The sequence below is a fragment of the Petromyzon marinus genome, chromosome 71, assembly GCF_048934315.1.
Source record: "Petromyzon marinus isolate PM22_M1 ecotype Great Lakes invasive population chromosome 71, UKy_Petmar_22M1.pri1.0, whole genome shotgun sequence".
In the NCBI taxonomy this organism is placed as follows: domain Eukaryota; kingdom Metazoa; phylum Chordata; class Hyperoartia; order Petromyzontiformes; family Petromyzontidae; genus Petromyzon; species Petromyzon marinus.
Window position 1 is genome coordinate 5,132,622 of NC_133737.1, and position 22,117 is coordinate 5,154,738.

The 22,117-nt window shown below is 56.5% G+C and overlaps 1 protein-coding gene across 1 annotated transcript in view; it reads left to right on the forward strand.

Annotated features, from left to right (window-relative positions):
- Positions 1 to 3,339: 3,339 nt before the first annotated feature.
- The window catches only part of LOC116937110 (uncharacterized), a 40,143-nt gene continuing 21,365 nt past the window's right edge, over positions 3,340 to 22,117 (forward strand). The window contains exons 1-6 of the mRNA XM_076055359.1: positions 3,340 to 4,423; positions 4,916 to 5,086; positions 7,350 to 7,598; positions 14,546 to 14,640; positions 19,747 to 20,056; positions 21,424 to 21,488. Coding sequence (XP_075911474.1) covers positions 3,340 to 4,423; positions 4,916 to 5,086; positions 7,350 to 7,598; positions 14,546 to 14,640; positions 19,747 to 20,056; positions 21,424 to 21,488 — 1,974 coding nt within the window. The remainder of the gene's footprint in view (positions 4,424 to 4,915; positions 5,087 to 7,349; positions 7,599 to 14,545; positions 14,641 to 19,746; positions 20,057 to 21,423; positions 21,489 to 22,117) is intronic.

Here is a 22,117-nt window from a genome sequence, read left to right on the forward strand (position 1 = left end):
CTTGCCGGCGACGTCCACCCGGGAATCCTCCACGGAGGCGACGTTGAATCGGGAATTCTCCACGGAGGTGTGGGAGGTTCAGTCCTTGCCGGCAACGTCCCCCCGGGAATTCTCCACGGAGGCGTAGGAGGTTCCGTCCTTGCCGGCAACGTTGCCCCGGGAAGCCTTCACGGAGGTGTGGGAGGTTCAGTCCTTGCCGGCAACGTCCCCCCGGGAAACCTTCACGGAGGTGTGGGAAGTTCAGTCCTTGCCGGCGACGTCCACCCGGGAATCCTTCACGGAGGTGTGGGAAGTTCCGTCCTTGCCGGCAACGCCCCCCGGGGAAACCTTCACGGGGGAGTGGGAGGTTCCGTCCTTGCCGGCGACGTCCACCCGGGAATCCTCCACGGGATTCCCAGCGGGACGTCGGAGGCAGTCCATTCCGTTCCCGCCGGGAGCCTCGGCTTCGGGAGTCGGCAAGGCCGAGTCGTCCCCTTGGGAAGCCTGCAAGGGGGCGGCGGTTCGTCCGGCGTCGCCGCTCCGCCGTTGGGTCACCACCAACACCCTCACCACCACCCTCACCAACACCACCCTCACCAACACCACCACCACCCTCACCACCACCACCCTCACCACCACCACCACCACCAGCAGCAGCAGCAGCACAATCCGCGGTCCACTTCTCCCGCCGACATTCTCTCCGGAGTTGGCGTTGGAGTTGGTGGAGTTGGTGGAGTTGGTGGAGTTGGAGTTGGTGGAGTTGGTGGAGTTGGTGGAGTTGGTGGAGTTGGAGTTGGTGGAGTTGGAGTTGGTGGAGTTGGAGTTGTTGGAGTTGGTGGAGTTGGAGTTGGTGGAGTTGGTGGAGTTGGAGTTGGTGGAGTTGGAGTTGGTGGAGTTGGAGTTGGTCGAGTTGGTGGAGTTGGAGTTGGTGGAGTTGGTGGAGTTGGAGTTGGTGGAGTTGGCGGAGTTGGAGTTGGTGGAGTTGGTGGAGTTGGAGTTGGCATTGTCGGCGGTGGCATCATTGGCGGCGGTGGCAGAGTTGGTGGAGTTGGAGTTGGTGGAGTTGGAGTTGGTGGAGTTGGAGTTGGTGGAGTTGGAGTTGGTGGAGTTGGAGTTGGTGGAGTTGGTGGAGTTGGAGGAGTTGGTGGAGTTGGAGGAGTTGGTGGAGTTGGAGGAGTTGGTGGAGTTGGAGGAGTTGGTGGAGTTGGAGTTGGTGGAGTTGGAGTTGGCGGAGTTGGAGTTGTTGGAGTTGGAGTTGGAGTTGGCGGAGTTGGTGGAGTTGGTGGAGTTGGAGTTGGTGGAGTTGGTGGAGTTGGAGTTGGAGGAGTTGGTGGAGTTGGCGGAGTTGGTGGAGTTGGTGGAGTTGGAGTTGGTGGAGTTGGTGGCATCATCGGTGGCGGTGGTGGAGTTGGAGTTGTTGGAGTTGTTGGAGTTGGTGGAGTTGGTGGAGTTGGAGTTGGAGGAGTTGGTGGAGTTGTTGGAGTTGGTGGAGTTGGTGGAGTTGGTGGAGTCTATGAAGACGGCATCCCCACCTGGTGGACTCTCTTCCACCACGGCCAAGCGAGTGTCCTCCAGGAGACGCAGCAGCAGCAGCAGCGGCGGCATCAGCGGCGGAACGACGATGAGGAGGAGGAGGAGGAGGTTGGTGTTGAGGAGGTGGAGGAGGAGGAGGAGGAGGAGGAGGAGGAGGAGCTGCTGCTGCTGCCCGACCTCCCTCGCCGGTTCCCGTCGGTGAACCGCCGTCAGCTGCAGCGGCCGCGGAAGCGGGACGGAGGTGGCGGCGGAGGCGGTGGAGGCGGTGGAGGCGGAGCAGGTGGAGGAGGAGGAGGCGGAGCAGGTGGAGGAGGAGGTGGAGGCGGAGGAGGTGGAGGAGGAGGAGGAGGCGGTGGAGGAGGAGGAGGCGGAGCAGGTGGAGGCGGAGGAGGAGGAGGAGGCGGAGCAGGTGGAGGAAGAGGAGGAGGAGGAGGCGGAGCAGGTGGAGGAGGAGGAGGAGGAGGCGGAGCAGGTGGAGGGCCGCTGAGGCTGCGCCATCGTCGAACGCCGAGGGCTACCGGCGGCTCGGTCGATGTTGCCGAGACAGTTCACCGCCACCGCAGTCATCACGGGCGGCGGCAGCGGCGGCAGCGGCAGAGGCTTTGCCAAGACGCCGGTGACGGTGGTGGTGGTGACGAGGAGGAGGTGGAGGAGGTGGAGGAGGAGGTGGAGGAGGAAGAGGAGGAGGAAGTGGAGGAGGTCGCGGGCGGCCGGCTAGCCGGGGCGGAGACGCTGTACACGATCGACGGGGAGGGAATCTTCACGGTGAGCGGAGCGCCGGGACCCGGAACGGTGCCGGCGGTGTTGCCGGCGGTGTTGCCGGCGGTGGTGGCGGTGAGTGGCGGTGGTGGGGGCGGGGGTGGGGCGGAGCCGTCGCTGCCGTCAAGCCCTGACCCCCCCCTGCTCCTCCTCCTTGGCGGCTCCGGCGGCTCCGGCTCCGGCCCCGGCTCCGGCTCCGGCTCCGGCTCCGGCCCCGGCTTCGGCGGCGGGCGCCCGGTGGAGGAGGATGGGAGGGGGCGTCCCCACGGAGGCGGTTACCACCGGGAGGTTGAGGAGGACGACGATGAGGAAGATGATGAGGAGGAGGATGACGAGGAGGACGATGATGAGGAGGAGGAGGATGAGGATGAGGAGGAGGAGGATCAGGACGACGCACTGAGCGTGCCTGTGCTGGATTCCATCCTGGGCAACGCCGCAGCCTTCGTGAGTCCGCACGAGGAGGAGGAGGAGGAGGAGGAGGAGGACGAGGAGGAGGAGGATGAGGAGGATGATGAGGAGGATGAGGCAGAGGAGGCGGTGGAATATGATGAGGCCATGAGCTCCCGCCCGCTGTTCTACGCCGACCCAGGACAGGTCCCTGCAGATCTGCACGTGGGGCTGCAGCTGCAGCAGCAGCTGCAGCAGCAGCTGCAGGAGCTGCAAAAGCTCCAGCTGCAGCTGCAGCAGCAGCAGCAGGCACAGCCGCATCCACAGCCGCAGCAACAACAGCTGCATCACGATCAACGTTGTCGCATGAAGCACTTTCAGCAGATCGAGCAGCAGCAGCAGCAGCAGCTGATTCAGCAGCAGCAGCAGCATCATCAGCATCATCATCAGCAGCAGCAGCAGCTGCAGAAGCAGCCACAGCAGTCGCAGGAGCTGCAACAGCAGCAACAACAACAACAACATCATCATCAGCAGCAGAAGCAGCCACAACAATCGCAGTATCAGCAGCATCAGCAGCAGCATCAGCAGCAACAGCAGCAGTATCAGCAGCATCAGCAGCAGCATCAGCAGCAGCATCAGCAGCACCAGCAGCAGTTACCGAACGTCACTCAAGGCGTAGCCATGGTCGAAGTTCCGAGCGGATTCACGGAGCCCGGAGTGTCCACGGCTGGAGGCCGGACCGGATTCACGGATTCCGGAGTGTCCACGGTGAAAGGCCGGACCGGATTAACGGATCCCGGAGTGTCCGCGGTGAGAGGCCGGACCAAATTCACGGATCTTGGAGTGTCAACGGCGGGAGGCCGGACCGGGTTCACGGATCCCGGAGTGTCCGCGGTGGGTACACGGACCGGATTCACGGATCTCGGAGTGTCCACGGTGGGAACACGGACTGGATTCACGGATCTCGGAGTGTCCACGGCGGAAGGGCGGACCGGGTTCACGGATCTTGGAGTGTCAACGGCGAGAGGCCGGACCGGATTCACGGAGCCCGGAGTGTCCACGACGGAAGCTCCGACCGGATTCACGGATCCCGGAGTGTCCACGGCTGGAGGCCGGACCGGATTCACGGATTCCGGAGTATCCATGGCGGGAGGCCGGACCGGATTCACGGATCCCGGAGTGTCCACAGCGGAAGCTCCGAGCGGATTCGCGGATCCCGGAGTATCCATGGCTGGAGGCCGGACCGGATTCACGGATCCCGGAGCGTCCGCGGTGGGAGGCCGGACCGGGTTCGCGGATCCCGGAGCGTCCGCGGCTGCGGCCCGAGCCCCCGGTGCCGCCGGACCGGGGGCTCGTCCGGGCAACGGGGAGAAACCCCCCCGGCATCGTGCCACCGTCGCCCCAAACGCCTCGGCCGTCGCCTCGGCCGCTCCGGCGCCGGTGGCGGCACCGCCGGTGGCACCGGTGGTGCCGGCACCACCACCGGCACCACCGCAGCCGCAGCCGCAACGTACGGTGGTGGTCTTCTCGGAAGCGGCGCTGGGCCAGCTGTCCCGCGAGCGAGCCGAGCGAGAGGGCAGCGGAGGAGCGGCGCTCGCCGGCACCGCGGTGGCCCTGCCGCCCCCCAGGCGAGCCAAGGGCTCGGAGCGGTGCCAGCGGGCCGGGAAATCCGGCGGCTGCTCCGGCGGCGGCTCCGGCGGTGGCGGCTCCGGCGGTGGCTCCGGCTCCGGCGGTGGCTCCGGCGGTGGCTCCGGTTCCGGTTCCGGCAAGTTCCACGGGCGTTGGCGATACTTCCGCTACGTCCAGATGGAGACCGACATGGCGGCGGCGGCCGCGGCTGCGGCCGCGGCCGCGGAGGAGGAGTCCAGGAGGAGGCTGAAGAGGAGGAGGCGGAGGAGGAGGAGGATGATGATGATGGGGCTGGGGGCGTGGCCAGAGGCGGGCGACGGGGAAGGATGGAGCCCCGTGGATGACGATGACGATGACGACGATGGCGACGATGACGATGATGACGACGATGATGACGATGATGATGGAGGAGGAGGAGGAGGAAGAAGAGGAAAGGAGGAGGATGAGGAGTTGGTGTTTGGGGCGAGGCCGAGGAAGCAGCACGGAGAGCGGACTTACACAAGGGTAGGGACGAGGGCGGCCCGGGGAGGCGGTGGAGGCGGTGGTGGAGGCGGTGGTGGAGGTGGAGGCGGTGGTGGAGGTGGAGGCGGTGGTGGAGGCGGTGGTGGAGGTGGAGGCGGTGGTGGAGGCGGTGGTGGTGGAGGCGGTGGTGGAGGTGGAGGCGGTGGTGGAGGCGGTGGTGGTGGAGGCGGCGGCGGCGCTGCGGCCGCCCCGGGGCCTTTGAGGCCGCACGGGATTGTGGGAGGGAGTGGAGGAGGAGGAGGAGGAGCTGGGGGAGGAGCGGTGGAGAGAGAGAAGGGTGAGTGGGTGGGTGGGTGAGTGGGTGGGTGAGTGGGTGGGTGGGTGGGTGGGTGAGTGGGTGGGTGGGTGGGTGAGTGGGTGGGTGGGTGGATGAGTGGGTGGGTGGGTGAGTGGGTGGTAGAGATGGGACTGTGGCCTTGGCCTGCGATCACAAATTCGCTCTTTAACTCGCTAAATGAGAAAGTTAACTTCCAGCGCCGCACCCAATCACCATCATCTCTGTGTCTCTCTGTCTCTCTCTCTGTCTCTCTGTCTGTCTCTCTGTCTCTCTGTCTATCTCTGTCTCTCTGTCTCTGTGTCTCTCGCTCTGTCTCTCTGTGTCTCTCACTCTGTCTCTCACTCTGTGTCTGTCTCTCTGTCTATCTCTGTCTCTGTCTCTCTCTGTCTCTCTGTCTCACTCTGTCTCTCTCTTTCACTGTGTCTCTGTCTCTCTCTGTTTCTCTCTGTGTCTCTGTCTCTCTCTGTCTCTCTGTCTCTCTCTCTGTGTCTGTGTCTCTATGTCTCTCTGTCTCTCTCTGTGTCTCTCTGTCTATCTGTGTGTCTCTCTGTCTCTCTCTCTGTCTCTCTGTCTATCTGTGTGTCTCTCTGTCTCTCTCTCTCTCTCTGTCTATCTCTGTCTCTCTGTCTCACTCTGTCTCACTGTGTCTCTCGCTCTGTCTCTCTGTGTCTCTCACTCTGTCTCTCTCTGTCTCTCTCTCTGTCTCTCTGTCTCTCTCTCTGTCTCTCTGTCTATCTGTGTCTCTCTCTGTCTCTCTCTCTCTGTCTATCTCTGTCTCTCTGTCTCACTCTGTCTCACTGTGTCTCTCGCTCTGTCTCTCTGTGTGTCTCTCTCTGTCTCTCTCTGTCTCTCTCTCTGTCTCTCTGTCTCACTCTGTCTCTGTGTCTCTCTGTGTCTCTCTCTGTGTCTCTCTCTGTCTCTCTCTGTCTCTCTGTCTCACTCTGTCTCTGTGTCTCTCTGTGTCTCTGTGTGTCTCACTGTGTCTCTGTGTGTTTCTCTGTCTCACTGTGTCTGTCTCTCTCTCTGTGTCTCTGTGTGTCTCACTGTGTGTCTGTGTGTCTCTCTCTGTGTCTCTGTGTGTTTATCTCTGTGTCTCTGTCTCACTGTGTCTCTGTCTCTCTCTCTGTGTCTCTGTGTGTCTCACTGTGTCTCTGTGTGTCTCTCTGTGTCTCTGTGTCTCTCACTGTGTCTGTGTGTGTCTCTGTGTCTCTGTGTGTGTCTCACTGTGTCTCTCTGTGTCTCTGTGTGTCTCTCTGTGTCTCTGTGTGTCTCACTGTGTGTCTCTGTGTGTGTCTCTCTGTGTCTCTGTGTGTGCAGCGTCCGCCCGATGTCCCCGTGACCCGACCACTCTGCCTCCGTCCGTGTCTCTCTGTGTCTCTGTGTGTCTCACTGTGTCTCTGTCTCTCTGTGTCTCTGTGTGTCTCACTGTGTCTCTGTGTGTGTCTCTGTCTCTCTCTGTCTCACTGTGTCTCACTGTGTCTCTGTCTCACTGTGTCTCTGTCTCACTGTGTCTCTGTCTCACTGTGTCTCTGTCTCTCTCTCTGTGTCTCTGTGTGTGCAGCGTCCGCCCGATGTCCCCGTGACCCGACCACTCTGCCTCCCTCCGTGTCTCTCTCTCTCTCTCTGTCTCACTGTGTGTCTCTCACTGTGTCTCTCACTGTGTCTCTGTCTCTCTCTGTGTCTCTGTGTGTCTCACTGTGTCTCTGTGTCTCTCTGTGTGTCTCTGTGTGTCTCACTGTGTCTCTGTCTCTCTCACTGTGTCTCTGTGTGTGCAGCGTCCGCCCGATGTCCCCGTGACCCGACCACTCTGCCTCCGTCCGTGTCTCTCTGTCTCTCTGTGTCTCACTGTGTGTCTGTCTCACTGTGTCTCTGTGTCTCTGTGTGTGCAGTGTCCGCCCGATGTCCCCGTGACCCGACCACTCTGCCTCCGTCCGTGTCTCTCTGTCTCTCTGTGTCTCACTGTGTGTCTGTCTCACTGTGTCTCTGTGTCTCTGTGTGTGCAGTGTCCGCCCGATGTCCCCGTGACCCGACCACTCTGCCTCCGTCCGTGTCTCTCTGTCTCTCTGTGTGTCTCTCTGTGTCTCTGTGTGTCTCACTGTGTGTCTCTCTGTGTGTCTCTCTGTGTCTCTGTGTGTGTCTCTCTGTGTCTCTGTGTCTGTGTCTCTGTGTGTCTCACTGTGTGTGTCTCACTGTGTCTCTGTGTCTCTCTCTGTCTCACTGTGTGTCTGTCTCACTGTGTCTCTCTGTGTCTCTGTGTGTGCAGTGTCCGCCCGATGTCCCCGTGACCCGACCACTCTGCCTCCGTCCGTGTCTGCGGCCTTCTTTGTCACGCTGCAAGACCCCGGCAGTAGCCGTGGCAGCGGTGGTGGTGGAGGTGGTGGTGGTGGTGGTGGTGGCGGAGATGGAGGAGGTGGAGGAGGTGGAGGAGGAGGTGGAGGAGGAGGTGGAGGAGGTGGAGGAGGTGGAGGAGGTGGAGGAGGAGGAGCAGGGAAGTCAACACGGAGAGAGAGAGGTGTGTGGACGGGTGACACTGGGAGAGAGTTTGTCTCTGTGTGTGTGTCTGTGTGTGTGTGTGTCTGTGTGTGTGTCTGTGTGTGTGTGTCTGTGTGTGTGTGTGTCTGTGTGTGTGTCTCTGTGTGTGTCTGTGTGTGTGTCTCTGTGTGTGTCTGTGTGTGTGTGTCTGTGTGTGTGTCTGTGTGTCTGTGTGTGTGTCTGTGTGTGTGTGTCTGTGTGTGTGTGTGTGTCTGTGTGTGTCTGTGTGTGTGTCTCTGTGTGTGTCTGTGTGTGTGTCTGTGTGTGTCTCTGTGTGTCTCTGTGTCTCTGTGTGTCTCTCTGTGTCTCTGTGTGTGTGTGTCTCTGTGTGTGTCGCTATGTCTCTGTGTGTGTCTCTGTGTGTGTCTCTGTGTGTCTGTGTGTGTCTCTGTGTGTCTGTGTCTGTGTGTGTCTGTGTGTGTCTCTGTGTGTGTCGCTATGTCTCTGTGTCTCTGTGTGTCTCGCTGTGTCTCTCTGTGTCTGTGTGTGTGTCTGTGTCTCTGTGTCTCTGTGTGTCTGTCTCTGTGTGTGTCTGTGTCTCTGTGTGTGTCTCTGTGTGTGTGTGTCTCTGTGTGTGTCGCTATGTCTCTGTGTGTGTCTCTGTGTGTCTCTCTGTGTCTGTGTGTCTGTGTGTGTCGCTGTGTCTCTGTGTGTGTCTCTGTGTGTACGGCAAAACAACCCCCTACCTCCTCGCGGTGCCGGACGGGCAACTCTGTCGTGGACAATGCTGTGGGGGGAGGTCCAATTTCGATTGGTTCCTCCCCTCATGGCATCTGTGTCCACCACAGGGGCTAAACGGGGGCTCTGGACGGGTACACGGGGCTGGTGTAACCCCTCCACCTTCAATAATTTACCACTAAACCACGAGTTAAATATCTAACTAATAAGCTTGTGCCGGAGGCCCCGGGGGGCCAGGCGTCTATGACATCTCCTGGCCAAAACCCCAATTGGCGGAGCCAGGAGATTGAATCTCTCAACCCTCGGGGCTCCTCCAGAAACAACGGAAAAGCCACTACGGGTGGCCACGTGGAATGTTCGAACGCTCACTGCGGAGGAGAGGCTGCCACTCCTCTGTCGGGAGCTGGACCGGTACCGCCTGGATATATGCGGCATTCAGGAGGTCCGGTGGACCGGTTCTGGCTCCTGCCACCATGAGGGGTGGACAGTCCTCTACTCGGGGCAGCAGACTGCCAAACAACAGGGTGTGGCTCTTCTTTTGAACAAAAGAATGAAGGGGGCGTGGGAGCGTGGCGGTGAGGTGTGGGAAGCTGTAAGCCCCAGGCTACTTTGGGCTCGCCTTCCCATCAACTGGAGGCGAGGAATGGTGGTCGTGGTTACTTATGCCCCCACCGAAGATGAACATCCGTGGAGGGATGCAGGCAAGGCTGATGAGTCAGATGGCTTCTATGACCTCCTGTCACAGGTGCTGGCTAAAGTGGCCCCTCGGGATAGAGTCATCTTGTTGGGTGACTTCAATGCCCGAGTTGGTCATGATGCTGGCACCTGGTCTGGAGTGATTGGACGGCATGGGCCAGATCAGCTCAATAACAACGGTAGGAGGCTGCTAGATTTTTGTGCAGCCCATGGGCTTGTGATTACCAACACGCTGTTCCGGCATCGGCGCATCCACACAACATCACGGATGCATGCCGGGTCCAAGCAAGAACATCTGCTGGACTACATAGTGACAGACCAGCGGATGCGAGCCCATGTCCTTGACACCAGGACCTACCGTGGAGCTGATCTGCCCTCTGACCATCGACTAGTCATCTGTAAGATGCGCCTGCCATTCTTCCACTCTGGTGGTGGGTGTACACCCAGGACCCCATTCCAACTTAAAGTGGCCTGGTCTCAGTTATCTGATGAAAGTTGCAAGCGGGAATTTCATCATCGCTTGCGGCTGGGCTTGGCATCGTCCCCGACTCCTCCTGATGTCGAGGGTAAATGGGCGAGGTTTAGGACTGTGACTCATGCAGCTGCAATGGCTGCTTTGGGTATGCGGTCCAGACCTCCCCAGTGACCCTGGCTGACAGAGGAGGTGTTCAAAATGGTTGAGAAAAAACGACAGGCCCACTGTCATCGGCTACAGAATCCCACGTCAGAGAATGAGGAGGCTTACCGCAGCCTTCGCTCGGAGGTTCGGAGAGCCGTGAGGCGCTGCAAGGATGGGTGGTGGTCGCGGGTTGCTGAGGAGATGGAGTCTGCCTCAGTGGCCCGCGATCACAAATCTCTATTTAACTACATCAAAAAAGTAACCTGCAGCGCCACACCTATTACCATCATTAGGGGAAAAAACGGTGATCCAATCTCCGACCCCCAGGAACAGGTTTGCAGATTTGCTGAGCATTTCTGTGAGGTCCTGGGGGAGGGAAAATCCCTCAGCCAGGAAAACATCGTGGCACTAAGTGAGGATGACCCTGCTGAGGCTGCGGTGCCTCAAATATTGGAAGAAGTCACCCCCTGTGAGTGGCTGGCTGAGGTGCCATCTGTTGAGGAAGTACTGAGGGCGATCCGGAGTCTAAGACCAGGAAAGGCAGCGGGCAGAGATGATCTCCCAAGCGAAATCCTGAGGGAGGGTGGCGTTTGTGCACAGACTGACATCATAACAACAGTATAGACCATTGGACGGGTTCCGCAGGATTGGAAGGATGCCCTGGTGGTCCCCCTTTTTAAGAAGGGGGACCGCACAGACTGTAACAACTACAGGGGCATTTAACTCCTCAGTGTGCCGGGAAAGGTCCTGGCAATGATTATTCAGCATCGCCTTGCCAGGCACGCTGAGGAGAGGCTTGCGGAGCTCCAATGCGGTTTCAGGAAAGGGCGGTCCTGCACAGATGCCATATTTTCTGTACGTCTGCTACAGCAGAGGTGTAGGGAATTCCAACAAGACCTACATCTCTGCTTTATTGACCTGGTCAAGGCCTATGAATACCATCAGTAGGCCTGGGCTCTGGGTTGTTCTTCGTGTTTTTGGAGTACCTGACCCTCTGCTCACGATCATTAAGGACCCTCATGATGGTAAAACTACGTGGCCGGGAGTCAGAGCCATTCCCTGTACACCTTTGGGTGCGACAGGGATGTCCTCTGGCTCCCACATTATTTAACATCTATTTTGACCACGTAGTTCGTGAAGCCTTCAATAGCTGTACCGGGGGAATCTCCATATGGTACAGCTATAATGGGAGGCTAATCGATGCCCGGGTGCGGTCAAGGGATGGCTCCCTATTGCTCAACCACGTTACGTATGCTGATGATTTGGTAATAGCTGCTCAGTTAGAGGAGGAGTTGGAGACGCTGCTGCTGAGACTGGAGCGTGCCACTAAGAGGTGGGGCCTTACCATCAGCCCCACCAAAACTAAGCACCTGCCTGGGTATTTTGTACCATCGGACACTCCACCCCCACAACTCCCAATCGGTGATGGGGCAGTTGTGGAGAGAGTGGAGAGTTTCCCATACCTGGGCAGTGTGCTCATGGCCGGCTCCAGTTTAACAGCAGAGGTCTCACTCCGAATCAGTCGAGCGGCAATATCTTTTCATCGGTTGCGTAACGCTGTGTGGAAGCTACCTGGTCTGTCGCTCCGCACGAAGCTTCAGGTCTTCTCGGCCACGGTCATTCCCTCCCTTCTCTACGCTTGCGAAACGTGGACCCCCCCCTAATGGAACATCTTCGCTGGTTAGAAACATTTAGGCTGGCCTGCCTACGATCCATCCTGGGTTTAACCAGGCTGGATTGTGTGAGGAGCTCACAAATCTTTGAAAGATCTGGGCACGGTCCCATCGGTGAGCTCCTCCGGCGGGCAAGGCTGCGATGGCTGGGTCATGTAGCCCGCATGCCCAGCCACCGCATGCCGAAACAGCTTTTGTTTGGCCGGATCGAGGGGGCTAAACGGGCGCGGCACGGGCTAGAGAAGAGATGGAGTGATGTGGTACAGGAGGACGTGGAGCTGAGTGGACTTGCCGATGACCGGTACCAGCGGTGTCAAGATCGGCCTCTGTGGAGGAGGCTCGTGAAGGATGCTACTGGGCAGTTGTAGGCAGTCGCCCTCCAACAACAACGGAGGGCGGAGGAGCGACGCTCACAACAACGAGCGGAGCGCCGGGTGGCTAAAGCACAGCAGGTTGGCACAGTAGGGGGCACAGGTGGTGCATCAGCCAGTCATCTCAGTCAGTCGACCCGTGGCACCTGCTGGGTCTGCCCCGTGACCTCCTGCCAGCGGGCGTTCGACACTTCACGTGGCCTCAGGGTGCACATAGCCTGGCACAAGCGTCGTGGTGACGTCACCGCCACTTAGTGGCGAATGGCGGTTGTTGTTGTGTGTGTGTGTCTATTTGTGTGTCTCTGTGTGTGTCTCTGTGTGTGTCTCTGTGTGTGTGTCTGTGTGTCGCTGTGTGTCTCTGTGTCGCTGTGTCGCTGTGTCTCTGTGTGTGTCTCTGTATGTCTCTGTGTGTCTCTGTGTGTGTCTCTGTATGTCTCTGTGTGTGTCGCTGTGTCTCTCTGTGTGTGTCTCTGTCGCTGTGTCTCTGTGTCTCTCTGTGTGTCTGTCTGTGTGTCTCTGTGTGTCTCTGTGTGTCGCTGTGTGTCTCTGTGTATCGCTGTGTCTCTCTGTCTCTGTGTCCCTCTCTGTCTCTGTGTCCCTCTCTGTCTCTGTGTCTCTCTCTCTGTGTGTCTCTGTGTCTCTGTGTCTTTATGTGTGTCTGTGTCTCTGTGTGTGTCTATGTCTGTGTCTCTGTGTGTGTCTCTCTCTGTGTGTCTCTGTGTGTCTGTGTGTCTCTGTGTGTGTCTGTCTCTGTCTGTCTCTGTGTGTCTCTTTGTGTGTCTCTTTGTCTCGCTCTGTGTGTCTCTCTGTGTGTCTCTGTGTCTCTCTGTGTGTCTCTGTGTGTGTCGCTGTGTTTCTCTGTGTGTCTCTCTGTCTCTGTCTCTCTGTGTGTGTCTCTCTCTGTCTCTCTGTGTGTCTCTTTGTGTCTCTCTCTGTGTGGTCTCTCTGTGTCTCTCTCTGTGTCTCTCTGTGTGTCTCTGTATCTCTCTGTGTGTCTTTCTGTGTCTCTGTGTATCTCCCCGTGTCTCTCTCTCCCCGTGTCTCTCCCCGTGTCTCTCTCTCCCCGTGTCTCCCCGTGTCTCTCTCTCTCCCCGTCTCTCTCTCCCCGTGTCTCTCTCTCCCCGTGTCTCTCCCCGTGTCTCTCTCTCCCCGTGTCTCTCTCTCCCCGTGTCTCTCTCCCCGTGTCTCTCTCCCCGCGTCTCTCTCTCCCCGTGTCTCTCTCTCCCCGTGTCTCTCTCTCCCTGTGTCTCTCCCCGTGTCTCTCTCTCCCCGTGTCTCTCCCCGTGTCTCTCTCCCCCCGTCTCGCTCTCTCCCCGTGTCTCTCTCTCCCCGTGTCTCTCTCTCCCCGTGTCTCTCCCCGTGACTCTCTCTCCCCGCGTCTCTCTCTCCCCGCGTCTCTCTCTCACCGTGTCTCTCTCCCCGTGTCTCTCTCTCCCCGTGTCTCTCTCCGTGTCTCTCTGCCCGTGTCTCTCTGTCCCCGTGTCTCTCTCCCCGTGTCTCTCTCCCCGTGTCTCTCTCTCCCCGTGTCTCTGTCTCTCCCCGTGTCTCTCTCTCCCCCTCTCCCCGTGTCTCTCTCCCCGCATCTCTCTCTCTCTCCCCGTGTCTCTCTCCCCGTGTCTCTCTCCCCGTGTCTCTCTCTCCCCGTGTCTCTCTCCGCGTCTTTCTCTCTCCCCGTGTCTCTCTCTCTCCCCGTGTCTCTCTCTCCCCGTGTCTCTCTCTCTCCCCGTGTCTCTCTCACCGTGTCTCTCTCTCACCGTGTCTCTCTCTCCGTGTCTCTCCCCGTGTCTCTCTCCCCGCATCTCTCTCACCGTGTCTCTCTCTCCCCGTGTCTCTCTCTCCCCGTGTCTCTCTCCCCGTGTATCTGTCTCTCCCTGTGTCTCTCTCTCTCCCCGTGTCTCTCTCTCCCCGTGTCTCTCTCTCTCTCCGTGTCTCTCTCCGTGTCTCTCTCCCCGTGTCTCTCTCTCTCCGTGTCTCTCTCTCTCCCCGTGTCTCTCTCCCCGCATCTCTCTCTCCGTGTCTCTCTCACCGTGTCTCTCTCTCCGTGTCTCTCTCTCTCTCCGTGTCTCTCTCCCCGTGTCTCTCTCTCCCCGTGTCTCTCTCTCCCCGTGTCTCTCTCTCTCACCGTGTCTCTCTCCCCGTGTCTCTCTCTCCCCGTGTCTCTCTCTCTCCGTGTCTCTCTCTCTCCCCGTGTCTCTCTCCCCGCATCTCTCTCTCCCCGTGTCTCTCTCCCCGTGTCTCTCTCTCCGTGTCTCTCTCCGTGTCTCTGTCCCCGTGTCTCTCTCCGCGTCTTTCTCTCTCCCCGTGTCTCTCTCTCCCCGTGTCTCTCTCCCCGCATCTCTCTCTCCCCGTGTCTCTCTCCCCGTGTCTCTCTCTCCCCGTCTCTCTCTCCCCGTGTCTCTCTCTCCCCGTGTCTCTCTCTCCCCGTGTCTCTCTCTCCCCGTGTCTCTCTCCCCGTGTCTCTCTCTCCCCGTGTCTCTCTCTCCCCGTGTCTCTCTCTCTCCCCGTGTCTCTCTCCCCGCGTCTCTCTCACCGTGTCTCTCTCTCCCCGTGTCTCTCTCTCCCCGTGTCTCTCTCTCACCGTGTCTCTCTCTCCCCGTGTCTCTCTCTCCCCGTGTCTCTCTCTCTCCCCGTGTCTCTCTCTCCCCGTGTCTCTCTCTCACCGTGTCTCTCTCTCTCCGTGTCTCTCTCCCCGTGTCTCTCCCCGTGTCTCTCTCTCTCCCCGTGTCTCTCTCTCTCCCCGTGTCTCTCTGTCTCCCCGTGTCTCTCTCTCCCCGTGTCTCTCTCTCCCCGTGTCTCTCTCTCCCCGTGTCTCTCTCTCTCCCCGTGTCTCTCTCTCTCCCCGTGTCTCTCTCTCTCCCCGTGTCTCTCTCTCTCCCCGTGTCTCTGCCAGGTCGCGTATCCTCTAGGAGAGGCCGAAAGGAAGCCAAGTTGGACTTATTTGGCTTTGACGAAGAGAGACTGGAAGAAGGCAGTCAACGTGGAGAGGTGAGAGACACGGGGAGAGAGAGAGACACGGAGAGAGAGACACGGGGAGAGAGACACGGGGAGAGAGACACGGGGAGAGAGAGACATGGGGAGAGAGAGACACGGTGAGAGAGAGAGACACGGGGAGAGACAAGGGGAGAGAGAGAGACACGGGGAGAGAGAGACACGGGGAGAGAGAGAGACACGGGGAGAGAGAGACACGGTGAGAGAGAGAGACACGGGGAGAGAGAGAGACACGGTGAGAGAGAGAGACACGGGGAGAGACAAGGGGAGAGAGAGAGACACGGGGAGAGACACGGGGAGAGAGAGAGACACGGGGAGAGAGAGACACGGGGAGAGAGAGAGATACGGGGAGAGAGAGAGACACGGTGAGAGAGAGATACGGGGAGAGACACGGGGGGAGAGAGAGAGACACGGGGAGAGAGAGACACGGGGAGATAGAGAGACACGGGGAGAGAGAGAGACACGGGGAGAGAGAGACACGGGGAGAGAGAGAGATACGGGGAGAGAGAGAGACCTGGTGAGAGAGATACGGGGAGAGACACGGGGGGAGAGAGAGAGACACGGGGAGAGAGAGACACGGGGAGAGAGAGACACGGGGAGATAGAGAGACACGGGGAGAGAGAGACACGGGGAGAGAGAGACACGAAGAGAGAGACACGGGGAGAGAGAGAGACACAGAGAGAGACACCGGAAGAGAGAGAGACACGGGGAGATAGAGAGACACGGGGAGAGAGAGACACGGGGAGAGAGAGACACGAAGAGAGAGACACGGGGAGAGAGAGAGACACAGAGAGAGACACCGGAAGAGAGAGAGACACGGGGAGAGAGAGAGACACGGGGAGATACAGATACACGGGGAGAGAGAGAGACACGGGGAGAGAGAGACACAGGGAGAGAGAGACACGGGGAGAGAGAGACACGGGGAGAGAGAGAGACACGGAAAGAGAGACACGGGGAGAGAGAGACACGGGGAGAGAGACACGGAGAGAGAGAGAGCGACACGGGGAGAGAGAGAGACACGGGGGGAGAGAGACCTGGGGGGTAGAGACACGGGGAGAGAGAGACACGGGGGGAGAGAGACACGGGGAGAGAGAGACACGGAGAGAGAGAGAGACACGGGGAGAGAGAGAGACATGGGGAGAGAGAGATACGGGGAGAGACACGGGGAGAGAGACACGGGGAGAGAGAGACACGGGGAGAGAGAGACACGGGGAGAGAGAGACACGGGGAGAGAGAGACACGGGGAGAGAGAGACACGGAGAGAGAGAGAGACACGGGGAGAGAGACACGGGGAGAGAGAGAGTGGCTGAGTGAGTGAGTGGCTGAGTGAGTGAGTGGCTGAGTGAGTGAGTGGCTGAGTGAGTGAGTGGCTGAGTGACTTGGTGAGTGACTTGGTGAGTGACTTGGTGACTTGGTGAGTGACTTGGTGAGTGACTTGGTGAGTGACTTGGTGACTTGGTGAGTGACTTGGTGAGTGACTTGGTGAGTGACTTGGTGACTTGGTGAGTGACTTGGTGAGTGACTTGGTGAGTGACTTGGTGACTTGGTGAGTGACTTGGTGAGTGACTTGGTGAGTGTCTTGGTGAGTGACTTGGTGAGTGACTTGGTGACTTGGTGAGTGACTTGGTGAGTGACTTGGTGAGTGACTTGGTGACTTGGTGAGTGACTTGGTGAGTGACTTGGTAAGTGACTTGGTGAGTGACTTGGTGACTTTGTGAGTGACTTGGTGAGTGACTTGGTGAGTGACTTGGTGAGTGACTTGGTGGGTGACTTGGTGACTTGGTGAGTGACTTGTGAGTGACTTGGTGAGTGACTTGGTGAGTGACTTGGTGACTTGGTGAGTGACTTGGTGAGTGACTTGGTGAGTGACTTGGTGAGTGACTTGGTGACTTGGTGAGTGACTTGGTGAGTGACTCTGTGAGTGACTTGGTGAGTGACTTGGTGACTCGGTGAGTGACTCGGTGCGTGACTCGGTGAGTGACTTGGTGAGTGACTTGGTGAGTGACTTGGTGAGTGACTTTCTGAGTGACTTGGTGAGTGACTTGGTGAGTGACTTGGTGAGTGACTTGGTGACTTGGTGAGTGACTTGGTGAGTGACTTGGTGAGTGACTTGGTGAGTGACTTAGTGACTTGGTGAGTGACTTGGTGAGTGACTTGGTGAGTGACTTGGTGAGTGACTCGGTGAGTGACTCGGTGAGTTACTTGGTGAGTGACTTGGTGAGTGACTTGGTGAGTGACTTGGTGAGTGACTTGCTGACTTGGTGAGTGACTTGGTGAGTGACTTGGTGAGTGACTTGGTGAGTGACTTGGTGAGTGACTTGGTGAGTTGGTGAGTGACTTGATGAGTGACTTGGTGAGTGACTTGGTGAGTGACTTGGTGAGTGACTTGGTGACTTGGTGAGTGACTTGGTGAGTGACTTGGTGAGTAACTTGGTGAGTGACTTGGTGACTTGGTGAGTGACTTGGTGAGTGACTTTCTGAGTGACTTTCTGAGTGACTTTCTGAGTGACTTTCTGAGTGACTTGCTGAGTGACTTGGTGAGTGACTTAGTGAGTGACTTGGTGAGTGACTTGGTGGGTGACTTGGTGGGTGACTTGGTGACTTGGTGAGTGACTTGGTGAGTGACTTGGTGAGTGACTTGGTGAGTGACTTGGTGAGTGACTTTCTGAGTGACTTTCTGAGTGACTTGGTGAGTGACTTGGTGACTTGCTGAGTGACTTGGTGAGTGACTTGGTGACTTGGTGAGTGACTTGGTGAGTGAATTGGTGAGTTGATGAGTGACTTGGTGAGTGACTTGGTGAGTGACTTGGTGACTTGGTGAGTGACTTGGTGAGTGACTTGGTGACTTGGTGAGTGACTTGGTGAGTGACTTGGTGAGTGACTTGGTGACTTGGTGAGTTAGTTGGTGAGTGACTTGGTGAGTGACTTGGTGAGTGACTTGGTGACTTGGTGACTTGGTGAGTGACTTGGTGAGTGACTTGGTGAGTGACTTGGTGAGTGACTTGGTGACTTGGTGAGTGACTTGGTGAGTGACTTGGTGACTTGGTGAGTGACTTGGTGAGCGACTTGGTGAGTGACTTGGTGAGTGACTTGGTGAGTGACTTGGTGACTTGGTGAGTAACTTGGTGACTTGGTGAGTGACTTGGTGAGTGACTTGGTGAGTGACTTGGTGAGTGACTTGGTGAGTGACTTGGTGAGTGACTTGGTGAGTGACTTGGTGACTTAGTGACTCGGTGAGTGACTCGGTGAGTGACTTGGTGAGTGACTTGGTGAGTGACTCGGTGAGTGACTCGGTGAGTGACTCGGTGAGTGACTCGGTGAGTGACTTGGTGAGTGACTTGGTGAGTGACTTGGTGACTTGGTGAGTGACTTGGTGAGTGAATTGGTGAGTTGATGAGTGACTTGGTGAGTGACTTGGTGAGTGACTTGGTGGGTGACTTGGTGGGTGACTTGGTGAGTGACTTGGTGAGTGACTTGGTGAGTGACTTGGTGAGTAACTTGGTGAGTGACTTCGTGAGTGACTTGGTGAGTGACTTGGTGACTTGGTGAGTGACTTGGTGAGTGAATTGGTGAGTTGATGAGTGACTTGGTGAGTGACTTGGTGAGTGACTTGGTGAGTGACTTGGTGGGTGACTTGGTGAGTGACTTGGTGAGTGACTTGGTGAGTGAGTGACTTGGTGAGTGACTTGGTGACTTGGTGAGTGACTTGGTGACTTGGTGAGTGACTTGGTGACTTGGTGAGTGACTTGGTGAGTGACTTGGTGAGTGACTTGGTGACTTGGTGAGTTAGTTGGTGAGTGACTTGGTGAGTGACTTGGTGAGTGACTTGGTGAGTGACTTGGTGACTTGGTGAGTGACTTGGTGAGTGACTTGGTGAGTGACTTGGTGAGTGACTTGGTGAGTGACTTAGTGACTTAGTGACTCGGTGAGTGACTCGGTGAGTGACTTGGTGAGTGACTTGGTGAGTGACTTGGTGAGTGGCTTGGTGAGTGACTCGGTGAGTGACTCGGTGAGTGACTTGGTGAGTGACTTGGTGAGTGACTCGGTGAGTGACTCGGTGAGTGACTTGGTGAGTGACTTGGTGAGTGACTTGGTGAGTGACTTGGTGAGTGACTTGGTGAGTGACTCGGTGAGTGACTCGGTGAGTGACTTGGTGAGTGACTTGGTGACTTGGTGAGTGACTTGGTGAGTGACTTGGTGAGTGACTTGGTGAGTGACTTGGTGGGTGACTTGGTGAGTTAGTTGGTGAGTGACTTGGTGAGTGACTTGGTGAGTGACTTGGTGAGTGACTTGGTGAGTGACTTGGTGAGTGATTTGGTGACTTGGTGACTTGGTGACTGACTTGGTGAGTTAGTTGGTGAGTGACTTGGTGAGTGACTTGGTGAGTGACTTGGTGAGTGACTTGGTGAGTGACTTGGTGAGTGACTTGGTGACTTGGTGAGTGACTCGGTGAGTGACTTGGTGAGTGACTTGGTGAGTGACTTGGTGACTTGGTGACTCGGTGAGTGACTCGGTGAGTGACTCGGTGAGTGACTTGGTGAGTGACTTGGTGAGTGACTTGGTGACTTGGTGAGTGACTTGGTGAGTGACTCGGTGAGTGACTTGGTGAGTGACTTGGTGAGTGACTTGGTGAGTGACTTGGTGAGTGACTTGGTGAGTGACTTGGTGAGTGACTTGGTGAGTGACTCGGTGAGTGACTCGGTGAGTGACTTGGTGAGTGACTTGGTGAGTGACTCGGTGAGTGACTCGGTGAGTAACTTGGTGAGTGACTTGGTGAGTGACTTTCTGAGTGACTTGGTGAGTGACTTGGTGAGTGACTCGGTGAGTGACTTGGTGAGTGACTTGGTGAGTGACTCGGTGAGTGACTTGGTGAGTGACTTGGTGAGTGACTTGGTGAGTGACTTGGTGAGTGACTTGGTGAGTGACTTTGTGAGTGACTTGGTGGGTGACTTGGTGAGTGACTTGGTGAGTTAGTTGGTGAGTGACTTGGTGAGTGACTTGGTGAGTGACTTGGTGAGTGACTTGGTGAGTGACTTGGTGACTTGGTGAGTGACTTGGTGAGTGACTTGGTGAGTGACTGTCCATGCCTCTCCCCCACTATAGCCGGCTCCTCGCTCTGCTTACAAGATCAAATATTTTGGCTTCGATGATGAAAGTGACGGAGCTGCGTCCCCCTCGCGGAGCTCCGCCGTGGAGACCGCCGCCTCCGCCGTCTCCCCCGCGTCTCCGCCTCGGAGCTCCGCCGTGGGGACCGCCCCGCCCTCTGCCGTCTCCCCCGTGTCCCCCTCGCGGAGCTCCGCCGAGGGGACCGCTCCGCCCGCCGAGGCGGCGGTGGCCGCGTCGCCCTCGCGGAGCTCCGCCATGGGGACCGCCGAGAGCTCCGCCGTGGGGACCACCGTGGAGAATGGAGCAGGTGATGGTGGTGATGGTGGTGATGGTGGTGGTGATGGTGGTGGTGATGGTGATGGTGGTGGTGATGGTGGTGGTGGTGGTGGTGATGGTGGTGGTGGTGAGGAGGTGGTGATGGTGGTGGTGGTGATGGTGATGGTGGTGGTGATGGTGATGGTGGTGGTGGTGGTGATGGTGGTGGTGATGGTGGTGGTGGTGATGGTGATGGTGGTGGTGATGGTGGTGGTGGTGATGGTGGTGATGGTGGTGATGGTGGTGGTGGTGATGGTGGTGATGGTGGTGGTGATGGTGGTGATGGTGATGGTGGTGGTGATGGTGGTGGTGGTGGTGGTGATGGTGGTGGTGGTGATGGTGGTGATGGTGGTGATGGTGATGATGGTGATGGTGGTGGTGGTGGTGATGGTGGTGGTGGTGATGGTGGTGATGGTGATGGTGGTGGTGATGGTGGTGGTGGTGATGGTGGTGGTGATGATGGTGATGGTGGTGGTGGTGATGGTGGTGGTGATGATGGTGATGGTGGTGGTGATGGTGGTGATGGTGGTGGTGATGGTGGTGATGGTAATGATGATGATGTTGTTGACGTTGTTGTTGATGTTGTTGTTGATGTTGATTATGTTGTTGTTTAAGTTGATGTTGTTGTTGTTATTGTTGTTGTTGATGTTGTTGTGGTTGTTGTTGTTTAAGTTGATGTTGTTGTTGATGTTTAAGTTGTTGATGTTGTTGATGTTTAAGTTGTTGATGTTGTTGTTGTTGTTGTTTAAGTTGTTGTTGTTGATGTTTAAGTTGTTGTTGATGTTTAAGTTGTTGACGTTGTTGTTGTTGTTGATGTTTAAGTTGTTGTTGTTGATGTTTTAGTTGTTTAAGTTGTTGATGTTGTTGATGTTGATGTTGTTGTTGTTTAAGTTGTTGTTTAAGTTGTTGATGTTTAAGTTGTTGTTGATGTTTAAGTTGTTGTTGTTGTTGTTGATGTTTAAGTTGTTGATGTTGTTGTTGTTGTTGTTGTTTAAGTTGTTGTTGTTGATGTTTAAGTTGTTGTTGATGTTTAAGTTGTTGACGTTGTTGTTGTTGTTGTTGATGTTTAAGTTGTTGTTGTTGATGTTTTAGTTGTTTAAGTTGTTGATGTTGTTGATGTTGATGTTGTTGTTGTTTAAGTTGTTGTTTAAGTTGTTGATGTTTAAGTTGTTGTTGATGTTTAAGTTGTTGTTGTTGTTGTTGATGTTTAAGTTGTTGATGTTTAAGTTGTTGTTGATGTTTAAGTTGTTGTTGTTGTTGTTTAAGTTGTTGTTGTTTAAGTTGTTGTTTAAGTTGTTGTTGTTGTTGTTTAAGTTGTTGTTGTTTAAGTTGTTGTTTAAGTTGTTGTTGTTGTTGCAGACTTCCCGGTGTCTACACGAGTGGCGGTGCCGGTTGACCCCAAGAGGAAATTTTTCTACAAAAAGGTGACGGGGACCCTCCACACAAACACACTCAGAGAGTGACAAACACACACACACACAGTGACACACACACTCAGAGTGACACACACAGTGTGACACTCACACACAGTGACAAACACTCACAGTGACACACACACTCAGTTACACACTCACACACACTCAGAGACACACTCACACACAGTGTGACACTCACACACAGTGACACACACACACACACACTCAGAGAGTGACAAACACTCACACACAGTGACACACACACTCAGAGTGACACTCTCACACACACTCAGAGTGACACACACAGTGTGACACTCACACACACACAGTGTGACACACACACACACTCAGTGTGACACTCACACACAGTGACACACACACACAGTGACACACACACACACTCAGTGTGACACTCACACACACTCAGTGTGACACTCTCACACACACAGTGACACACACACTCAGTGTGACACTCTCACACACACTCAGAGTGACACACACAGTGTGACACTCACACACAGTGACACACACACACACACACTCAGAGAGTGACAAACACACACACAGTGACACACTCACTCAGTGTGACACTCTCACACACACTCAGAGTGACACACACACAGTGTGACACTCACACA